Genomic DNA, 11,782 nt, shown 5'->3' with positions numbered 1-11,782 from the left:
ACTCCAGGTCCCCTTCCCCTATAATAACCCCACCCCCAGAAATAATTTTGCATATATTTTGTATTTAATTTTTATATCTGTTTATACATAGTTGTTTACACACATTGTCTCCCCCATTAGAGTGTGTGAGAAGGGTCTTGCCTCTTTTTGTATCCCTGATACTCAGCACAATGCCTGGCACATAGTAGGCCACATTGTTTAATAAATGTTGATTGATTGATTGATCAGAATAAATGTAAGGTCTTTGAGGGCAGATAATGGTTCATTGTGTATGATATGATTATGGATTTGAGTCAGATTAAACTCTGAGGATGGGGTCTGGAAGGTACCCAGCCCTGCCCCAGTATAATTCGTTTAGAAGTTTATTGCTTGTCAAATTCTCACGGTCTCCTTTAAGTTTTATTGCCAATTAACAGTATTTTTACTTCTGCTCAGTCTCCCCACTTGTCAGCTACGTGTTAGTTTTGTCTGCAATCCATCATGTGTCAGAACCCCAGTCAGTGGGTCAGGGAGTTTGCCCACCAATTCAATACTCAGGACTCAAGAAGAAAGGACGGGGCTTGGCACAGGATGCAGCAATTGAGTTGAGACCAGATGTTAAGTGACATGTCTCTTTTTCTCAGAGCAGAATCCCCTTGACCCTAGGGTCCCAACAATGGATTATTCTTTTCTTCCTAACATAACCGAAGATAAATTTTAACCCTGTCATCCTTCTAAAATTAACACAACTACAGAACAATGCTGAAGCACCTGAGTGACTCTTCCTGTTATTCAGGTTGAATATCTTTAGAGACAGGGGCCTGGAGAGGGGAGTCAGTGGGAACTGTGAGATCTGGAACATCTGACTGTCACTCCCCTGTTTCCTCTTCCTTTGGTTTGACCTTGTTCCCCCTCCCCTTTTCCCCCTTGCTCCTGGAACACATATGCATGTCTCCATACATTGATCACAAGCTGAACACGCACCCTGGGTGAGACAGGATTGGATATTAGATTGTGAGCTCGACCTAGTGTGCGTGGAGACTTCCCCTCTGACCAACATTCCTATATAAGGTCAAGGCATGTATTAGCTGGCGTGGTTCAGGTATTGAGCTTGCCCATTCCTATGGGAATGTAATAAATCTGTCTCTGCTTGACTTGGTGGTCTCCTCGAGTTATTTGGGTAAACTGAGGCAGTTTGCTCCATACAATTGTGAGCCTGAGCACCAAGCACTGAGTTTAGCATATAGTAGATAGTTAATAAATTTTTACTGAATTAAATTGCTGAGCAAAAAACTAAAAGGTAAGATAAACCATTCTGGAGAGAAATTTGGAACTGTGCTCAAAAGAGCTATAGAACTATGCATACTCTTTGATCCAGCAATACCACTGCTAGGTTTATATCCCAAAGATATCCCCACAAAGAGTAAAGACCCATTTGTGGGGCAGCTAGGTGGTACAGTAGATAAAACCCCAGCCCTGGATTCAGGAGGACCTGAGTTCAAATCTGGCCTCAGACACTTGACATTTACTAACTTTGTGACCCTGGGCAAGTCACTTAACCTTCATTGCCCCGCAAAAATTTTAAATAAAAAAAAAAAAGACCCATTTGTACAAAAATATTTATAGCAGCTCTTTTTGTGGTGGAATTTTGAATTGGAAACCAAAGGAATGCCCATCAATTGGGAAATGACTTAACAAGCTGTGGTATATGATGGTGATGGAATCTTATTATGCTATAAGAAATGACATGGGGCAGCTAGGTGGCACAGTGGATAAAGCACCGGCCCTGGATTCAGGAGGACCTGAGTTCAAATACGGCCTCAGACACTTAACACTTACTAGCTGTGTGACCCTGGGCAAGTCACTTAACCCCAATTGCCTCACCAAAAAAAAAAAAAAGAAAAAGAAAAAGAGAAATGACAAGCAGGATGATTTTAGAAAGCCCTGGAAAGACGTGTATGAACTAATGTATGGTTAAGTGAGCAGAACCAAGAGAACATTGTGCACAGAGACAGCAATATTGTTTGATGAAGAACTATGAGTGACCTAACTATTCTCAGCAATATAGTGATCTAAAACAATACCAAAGGACGATTGATGAGAACTGATATTGATTGAATACAGACTGAAGCATGCTATTTTTCACTTTCTTTCATTTTTTTCTTTTATTCAAATTTTCTTGTACAAAATTACTAATCTGGTAATGTTTTACATAATCATACATGTATAACCCATATCTGATTGCTTAGGGCCTCAGGGAGGTGGGAGGGAAGGGAGAGAAGGAGGGATAAAAGTTGGAACTCAAAACTATAAATAAAAATGTTTATTACTTTTTCTTTTTTTTCTTTTTTTAGTGAGGCAATTGGGGTTAAGTGACTTGCCCAGGGTCACACAGCTAGTAAGTGTTAAGTGTCTGAGGCTGGATTTGAACTCAGGTACTCCCTACTCCAAGGCCAGTGCTCTATCCACTGCGCCACCTAGCTGCCCCTGTTTATTACTTTTTTAAAAAGGTAGGATAAAGAATGATTGCTTTAACAATTTTGTTTATTATTATTTATAATGTATATACTACATTTGATTATATCATTCAATGATATAACATTAATAACTATATATTATTATTAATAAATTGTATATTTCAGCTTAACAGACAGAAAAACAACAAAATAGTCTTAGCCTAGGCGTCAGACTATGTCTTGGAATATTTGTTTTGCCATTAGTTATTTTTGATTTCTTGAACAAAGATTGTTTAAATCTTTTTTGACCTCAGTTTCTTCTTCCATCAGAGCCCTGCCTATCTCACTTACCTGTAAGGATCAAACAACAACAAAATCACATTTATTTAACACCTGCAGGAAAAAAATTGGTGTAAAAATACTTGGAAAAAATGATAAAGGCCTTATACAAATATAAGGCATTACGATTTTTTAAAAATTGTGGCCCTTTGAAAAGTTGAATCAGTTGAAATATAATCCAGAACCTGAAAAGAGAAAAAAAGATGAAATTCAATTGTCTTCACAAAGGAACTACATAGAAAAGGAGGTTTTTAGGAAGCTACAGCCTGTCTTTTTTTCTGTATATTAACTACTATGTGAACTCAGAGCAAACTGAAAGCTGGTACTCCTTCCTTAGAATAAGGGCTTAAGATTTAAACAAATTCTTTATTATTATTGTTATTTTTGCGGGGTAATGGGGGTTAAGCGATTTGCCCAGGGTCACACAGCTAGTAAGTGTTAAGTATTTGAGGCTGGATTTGAACTCAGGTCCTCCTGAATCCAGGGCTGGTGCTTTATCCACTGCACCACCTAGCTTAAGATTTATAGGAGGAGGGGCAGCTAGATGGCGCAGTGGATAGAGCACCGGCTCTGGATTCAGGAGTACCTGAGTTCAAATCCGGCCTTAACACTTACTAGCTGTGTGACCCTGGGCAAGTCACTTAACCCCAATTGCCTCACTTAAAAAAAAAAAAACCAAAAAAAAAAAAAAATCCGGCCTCAGACACTTCACACTTACTAGCTGTGTGACCCTGGGCAAGTCACTCAGCCCCAATTGCCTCGCTAAAAAAAAAAAAAAAGATTTATAGGAGGAGAAAGGAGGGAGACAATATCCCACTGAAAGTAGTGGATTATATAGTGGGAGGAAAATGCCAAAGCGACCTGGGTTTGAATCTACTGCTGCTCTGGATTAGACTCTATGACCTCTGAGGTCCTTGGAAGTTGTCAATCTAACATTCTACAAACACCCTCATTTTTCAGTTGAGGAAATGAAGGCCCAAAGAGAAGTGATTTGACCATTGTCACCCAAGGAGTAAGAAAGTTAATCAAGAATTCTTACTCCTACAGCATCCTGCCTCTGAAGTTTAGCATTTTCTTGAGCTGACAAGACATGCATACATAGAAACAATTAAATAAGCATCCAAAGTATTTAGTGCCAGTTCACGAGAGGGAAAGATCATTGAGAATGAGAGCAATAAGAAAAGGCTTATTGGAATAAGTGCTTTCATTTAATTGTGAATGTCACCTCTAAAGGGTAATCTACTCGCTTGAGAATAAGGGATAACAGTTAGACTCTTGAATGACTGATTCATATCTGCCACTAATGTGATGTTATTCTCGTGACAAATGGGGAATGGCTCTCCCTATAGAAATCCCAACAGTGACTTTCCCAGGGAACTCTCCCTATACTTGCCAAGGAACTCAACTGAGGAAAGAAGCCCAGGGAGATGGACGGGGAAGCTGAGCTCTAGCCACTGTTGTCAAAGACAAAAACAAAGCAGGAGGCTCCACTCTGGTATTTTGATGCAATTTGAGTCACCGAAATCTATAAATAAATCTATAATGCAAAGGGAATGGTTTCCTCTCCATTGTTTACATAATGTACACAGAGTAAAGATTTTTACAATTCTTTTGTAGCAGAATCATGACTCATAACTAACCACAGCCTGGTAGAAAGGATTTAACATTTTAATCCTCAATTCTGAAAAAGCCAGAACCTCCCTGGAAACTAAAACCCCAACAGTCAACTCAAACCATGGTCTTCTTAGAAGCATTATTGGAGAGTCTCCTAAATTGTTACTTTCATATGAAGTTCTTCCAAAGTCCTTACCTGATTCAGGGAGGTTTTAAAGGGAAACAGCCAGACTTCCATTTTAAGATGTTTCACAGTGTGCATCAGTAACTTTAAAGAAAAGTCCTTTGGGGAATTACAGATATCCTAGATGCTGAAACATTTGTTTGTTAATACCTTCTGTGTCAGTGTCACAAGCTGTCATAGACTACAACCAATTAAACTGTGAAAGACAGGGAGAACGTGGAAGCAGCAGCAGCAGCAGCAGCTTGACTACAGGAGAGAGAATACTGGCTTCAGAGTGAAGAAAACCTGGATTCAAATCCTGCTGCTGATTGCTTTCTGTCTTGGGGAGGGGGGAGGGAAGGGAGGAAGGGAGAAAAATTTGGAACTCAAAATCTTATAAAAACAAATGTTGAAAACTATCTTTACATGTAACTGGAAAATAATAAAAGGTTTATATGATCAACAACAAAAAACAAATCCAGCTGCTGACAAATACTGGCTCTGTGACCCTAGGCAAAGAATTTAACCTCTCATTGCCTCTGGGCAACTAAGATGGTGAAACTTCCTCACCAGAAGCTCCCTACGTCAATGATATGGCATGTCCAGTTTTGAAGGGAGGGAGAAAGACAGACAAAAGGAGATAGAAAAATGGAAGGAGACAGAGACAAAAGGAGACAGGAGACAGAGACACAGAGAGACTAGGACAGAGACAGAGGTGTGTTATTGCTTCATTACAGAAGAATAAAACTGAGATCCAGAGTAGGAGAGCCAATCAGAATCAGCCCAAGACTTCTGAATCACTCACTGTTTTCCAATCAAATAATTGGATCTCCTTTGCTCTATGCCTCACAAAATCCAGCTTGAAGGAAAATCTTAATAACTTCTGACACTGAACTACAAATGCAGGTGTAGTTAAGTTTTACTGATAAAACGTTCAGTTTTGCATATTCTTTATTATCTTACGCCTCACTAGAGAACCACTTTAGAATATAATTTTTTAGATCAAACCAGTTTTTGGTTTTGGTTTTGTTTTTTTGCAGGGCAATGGGGGTTAAGTGACTTGCCCAGGGTCACACAGCTAGTAAGTGTCAAGTGTCTGAGACCAGATTTGAACTCAGGTCCTTCTGAATCCAGGGCTGGTGCTTTATCCACTGCGCCACCTAGCTGCCCCCCCAACCATTTTTTAAAAGAAACGAATAGGAACCATTTTGGATAAAGATATGGATATAAGCATTCTGTCCACATAAAGTAGGAAATAAGACAATGCAGGACAAAACATTCCATTCTTTTTTTTTTAAACAAGCTTTGGCCAGTTTATTAAAGAATACTTTTGTACAGTTTACTTTTCACTGGTCTGTTTTGGCATGCTTCTAATGATATCAGAATCACCTGGATCAATGATAGCCAGTGTACAAACTCTGTAGTACTTCCCACATGCTGTACTCAATTCACTGTTGTTGCCACTGTAGTGATGTATGCCAGTTTTAGCCAACATAGTGTAATATTCAATCTCTGATTTCCTCAAAGCTGGGCAGTTGTTGGCCAAGATGACCAATTTGGATTTGCCTTGTCTGATCATTTTCAGGGTCTGTTTGTTGCCTAGCACGGATTTGCCGCTTTTCATCACCAGCTGGAGCCTCGAGTTGATGGACCCCAGCGACTTTTTCGTCTTCTTTGCGGCTGCCATCTTCCTGCCTGCGGTGCGGGAGGACCCTCAGCCAGAGACCTGCCACCAAGATGGCTGGGAAGCAAGAAAGCCCATTCAATTTTTTAAAAATTTGGTCAGGGGGCAGCTAGGTGGCGCAGTGGATAGAGCACCGGCCCTGGAGTCAGGAGTACCTGAGTTCAAATCCGGCCTCAGACACTTAACACACACTTACTAGCTGTGTGACCCTGGGCAAGTCACTTAACCCCAATTGCCTCACTAAAAAAAAAAAAAAATTTAAAAAAAGAAATTTGGTCAGGTTGTTTCTTGAGCCTCCTCTTATTCTATTCTCATTCAATCTTTTTTTTTTCTTTTTTTTTTTTCCTTTTTTTTGCGGGGCAATGGGGGTTAAGTGACTTGCCCGGGGTCACACAGCTAGTAAGTGTCAAGTGTCTGAGGCCGGATTTGAACTCAGGTATTCCTGAATCCAGGGCCGGTGCTTTATCCACTGTGCCACCTAGCCGCCCCCTCATTCAATCTTTAAAAATTAGCTAACTGAAGCAATAAAAAACAACAAACAAAAAACCTGTAGAAATGAAGATCAATCAAATGAGAAAAATGCACCAGAGGGAAAATAGGCTTAATCAATGGAATGCTATGAAAAGGCTTCATTATAGTTCTAGAAGAGGACCATGACATCAGGGTGATGTCATGACTTGCAGTGAATTGGATTTAAGTGAGGAAGGGCTGTGCAAGGTCACCAGCCTCACTCTCTCCTCCAGAGACATCTGAATATACATCAGGATGACTGGAGATGGCCCCAGATCTTTGAGGCATTTGGGCTTAAGTGACTTGCCCAGGGTCACACTAGTAAGTGTCTAAGGTGAGATTTGAATTCAGGTCCGCCCAACTTCAGAGCCAGTGCTCTCTGTCCACTGTGTCACCAGCTGCCCCCATGATAAGAATAAGTAACCAGGAAAGGACTTTGGAGATCTAGTCCAACCCCATCGCTTTACAAGTCAGGAAACAGGAGCACAGAGAAGGCTTCCCTTGGGATCACAAGGTCACAGAGCTATTGGTAGGGGGAAGACTTCAAGTTCCCAACTAAGTCATAATCCTCTCTCTGGAAACTCTCTGAGGGCAGTGATGGTTTCGTTCTTGTATTTTATCCCAGCACCTCCTACAGTTCCTGGAACATTTTGTTGTTATTCAGTCACAGCCAACTCTTTGTGACCCCTTTTGGGGGTTTCTTGGCAAAGATAATGGAGTGGTTTCCTGTTTGCTTCTCCAGCTCATTTTCCAGATGAGGAAACTTGAGACTAACAGGGTGAAAGGACTTGCCCAGGATCACACAACCAAGTGTTTGAAGCTGAATTTGAACTCCGGAAGATGAGTCTTCCTGACTCTAGGCCATTGCTCTATCTACTATGGCACCACCTAGCTGCTCCAAAACCTTGGCGGGGAACCCCCAATGGATTTCCTGGCACATAGCAAATCCTAAATAGATGCTAGTAGATTGGTTGTGTGGTAAGAAAAAAATGAAAGTTTTTTAACAGTCGGTTAGGATAACTGAAAAACGCCGGTTTTTGAAGGACCACCCTTTCGGGGAGAAGACCAACAGCAAGAGCTATGCATGCCAGTCTGCCTGTTGCGCATGTCAGACTGCCTGCTAGCACTCCACTTCCAGGGTGCGAGCTTAAAAGGCAAGGAGAGAACGGAAGTGGGACTTTTTCCTGCTCTGCTGGTCTCCTGACTGCGCTGCACAGGCCGATGCTGACGAGAGTTCGACTGGGCCTGGCTCCGGTTAGCAGCAGCACGCGCTTGACACGGTCTCTCTCTCTCCCCAAAGGTGGCCTTCGGCTTTTGGTGAGTTTTATACGGAATATAGACTAAGCTTAGACTTAAGACAATTTGTATTGTATTTCTACTTTCCTATCCTTCTAATCAACATCACCTTGTGACTACCATACAATAAAAGCTCTAACTAGAAAACTAGAAGCTTCTTCCATTTACTAGTCTGGGAGATAAATTAAGGGAAAGGTTAAAGAGGTGAGATTTATTATCTAATATCCAATTTTAAATCTCACAGTTGATAGAATTCAGACCCTAGGACCTTGTTCTTCAGTATTTGAAAGCTCTGGTTACATCACCATACGTAGAAATACTAGTGTCAATGAATGGGTTTTTGCTGGTGCTTGTGTTTCTGGCACAAATGGTAAATCCATCAGCACAAAGTTATCAAACCCAGTCGTGCCTCCTGAGGCTGACTTGGCAGCATCTTCTGGCTTGGCCTCCGGACCCTGTCATTAAAATATATGCATTCACAAATTGCTAGCCAGTCATTTCTCTAATAGTACTCCCAGCTCCTAAGATTATGAGCCCATGGCTACCCTTACATTTTAATCATAGTAATTTTTTAAAATGTTGGTGAAACTGCCTGAACCAATCATTGTAGAAATAGTCACGTGGGGACAGCTAGGTGGTACAGTGGCTAAAGCATCAGCCCTGGATTCAGGAGGACCTGAGTTTAAATCCGGCCTCAGACAGTTGACACTAGTTGTGTGACCTTGGGCAAGTCATTTAACCTTCATTGCCGTGTTTGTTTGTTTTTAAGTTTTAATTTTTTAAAAAAGAAATAGTCGGGGCAGCTAGGTGGTGCAGTGGATAGAGCACCGGCCCAGGAGTCAGGAGGACCTGAGTTCAAATCCAGCCTCAGACACTTAACACTTACTAGCTGTGTGACCCTGGGCAAGTCACTTAACCCCAATTGCCTCGCTAAAAAAAAAAAAAAAGAAACAGTCATGTGATCTGCTCAGCTTGGGCACTCCCAATGCCAAATCAGGAGATTCATTCATTCATTCACCAAGCATTTATTGTCTACTAGCTTCTGGGTATGGTGCTGAGCTCTGGGGGATGCAATGCAAAAAAAACTAAACTAAACTAAAAATAGTCTCTGACTTCAAAGGGCTTTCATTCAAGGAGGGGTGGGGGGTAAGGGGAAACAATAAGTAAAAATAAAATATATAGAAAGTAAACGAAGGAGGGTGAGATTTGTTTTAGGAAGTTACCTGAGGCTTGAAAAGATTAAAGGATTTGCCCATTGTCCTAAGACAAGCAAATGTCCAAGGCCACAAGTAGGATCTGAGCCTGTTTTCCTGGCTCCAAGGCTAACACACTACCCAGTACCTGTGCCAGCTGTGGTCAGATGTTATTGGATAACTTGTTCATTAACAACGTCAGTCAGTCAGTCAAGAAGCATTTATTAAGGAGTAACTGGATCACAAGCGGATGCTAAATGGCACAAGATTTTGAATTGTTGGGGATGGGGGCTTTGGGGGAGATTCACCTTAATTATCTAATCTGATTGTGTTTCTCCTGATGCCTAACGGTTTTATTGGAGTGAAGAAGGGCCGTTTTAGAATATGGCATACTTGAGATAGACAAGATTAGAATATCTGTTATGGTGAGGGGCATCTGAACAGCAGTCAAGGCACCAAGAAGACATTGGCTACCTGGCTACTGGAAGGTTTCGTTGTTGTTTAGTCAATTCAGTCATGCTTGACTCTGTGACCCATTGGACCATACTGTCCATGGGATTTTCTTAGCCAAGATACTGGCATGGTCTGCGTTTTCCTTCTTTAGTGGATTAAAGCAAACAGAGGTTAAGTGACTTGCCTAGGGTCACATAGCTAGGAAATATCTGAGGCCAAATTTGAACTCAGGTCTTCCTTACTCTAGACCCAGTGCTCTATCCACTGAGTTACCTAGATGCCTAGAACATAAAAGAAAAGGAGGTAAGGTTCTGAAGACAATCTTTACCTATCTTGAAATGTTGCCTAGGGCCTTCTTTTTTTTTTTTTTTTTTTTTTTTTTTTTAGTGAGGCAATTGGGGTTAAGTGACTTGCCCAGGGTCACACAGCTAGTAAGTATTAAGTGTCTGAGACCGGATTTGAACTCAGGTACTCCTGACTCCAGGGCCGGTCCTCTATCCACTCCACCATCTAGCTGCCCCGCCTAGGGCCTTCTTGATACACAGTCACTAGTGCCCCTGGAAGTCATTTCAGGAGTACCAAGGGTTTTCCCAGGATCTACTGTAGTGTAAATCCGGCCTAAGACATTAGCAAGGTTATAAAATTTCTAATTGAGAGAATAATATCCCAGCAGACACTCCACCTAAGCCTAAGTTGTAGGGTTGTTGATGATGCTCTTCTGAAAGTTATAACTACTTCTGAGAGTATCCAAATTATAGTGTCTATCTCAAAACATTCCCTCCCTACCTTTCCCACTCCCACTAAAATCCCATAGCTAGGGGCAGCTAGGTGGCGCAGTGGATAGAGCACCAGCCCTGGAGTCAGAAGGACCTGAGTTCAAATCCAACCTCAGACACTTGACAACTATTGTATGACCCTGGGCAAGTCATTAACCCCAATTGCCTCACCAAAACAACAACAACAACAACAACAAAACCGTAGCTACCAGATATGAAAAAAGGTTTGTCCAGCCCAGTCCTGTCACTCCCTGCTTATGAATTTCAACACAGAATTTTCTTCAGCCAAGTGCTAACAGAATGTGCTTTGCTTCTGCATCTCTTTCTCCACGTTTTCTCTCCTGGTTTTTCCAAACCAGATTCCATCTTACTTCCATTTCTAAGAAATCTGATCTCTCAGAGAGGTATCTTCCTTTAGTGACCCAAGAATCTGAAACCGTCACCTAGCAACTTCCCCTGCCACCGGTGTCTACCATACTGACTAGGAGCCCGAGCTGGAGTTGGCGTCTATATATTACAATGACCTACCTGAAATAGATAGGATGCACCTTATTGAGGGCATCTGACTGATCCGAGCACCAAAGTGAGGCTAAAAGAGAAGCATTTTGAAGGAGCTGAGCTATTTTATACCCTAAGCTAAGAGGAAGCTATGCACGCATGGGAGAGCAGTCTCTAAGCTTATAATTGATCGAGCTCTCCTCCCTGTGCTCTCATTTGCCCAATTTTTTGCCCATGGAAAGCAAGGATGCCTCCTTCCTTCCCTCTGATCCTAAGAGTAATGCTCTTGGGTGCGGCTAGGTGGCGCAGTGGATAGAGCACCGGCCCTGGAGTCAGGAGTACCTGAGTTCAAATCTGGCCTCAGACACATAACACTTACTAGCTGTGTGACCCTGGGCAAGTCACTTAACCCCAATTGCCTCACTAAAAAAAAAAAAAGAAAGAAAGAGTAATGCTCTTAACAGAAGTTTCAAGACTAAGGCATCCTCTTAATAAAATCGTTAGAATTTCCATTCCAGGATAGCAGTCACAGATTGAAGAAGAGGGACCACTGTTCAACAATACCTCACAACAGCAGGATTAGGGGGAAAGAAGATAATCTTAACTCTTTATACATTAAATATTCAGAAAGTAAATCTAGTTATGTTGTTTAAAATTAAGTTTATGGGGGTAGCTAGGTGGTGCAGTGGATAAAGCACTGGCCCTGGATTCAGGAGGACCTGAGTTCAAATCTAGACTCAGACACTTGACACTTACTAGCTGTGTGACCTTGGGCAAGTCACTTAACCCTTATTGTCCCACCCCCCCAAAAAATTAAGTTT

The 11,782-nt window shown here is 41.6% G+C and overlaps 1 protein-coding gene across 1 annotated transcript; it reads right to left on the bottom strand.

Annotated features, from left to right (window-relative positions):
- Positions 1-5,847: 5,847 nt before the first annotated feature.
- LOC122743687 (60S ribosomal protein L30-like) lies at positions 5,848-6,238 on the bottom strand. The gene has a single exon (XM_043988800.1). It carries the CDS (start codon positions 6,236-6,238, stop codon positions 5,891-5,893), a length of 348 nt encoding a protein of 115 aa, XP_043844735.1. The 3' UTR covers positions 5,848-5,890.
- Positions 6,239-11,782: the final 5,544 nt, after the last annotated feature.

Source organism: Dromiciops gliroides, chromosome 2 (assembly GCF_019393635.1).
Source record: "Dromiciops gliroides isolate mDroGli1 chromosome 2, mDroGli1.pri, whole genome shotgun sequence".
In the NCBI taxonomy this organism is placed as follows: domain Eukaryota; kingdom Metazoa; phylum Chordata; class Mammalia; order Microbiotheria; family Microbiotheriidae; genus Dromiciops; species Dromiciops gliroides.
This window is presented reverse-complemented; position numbering and strand designations above follow the sequence as displayed.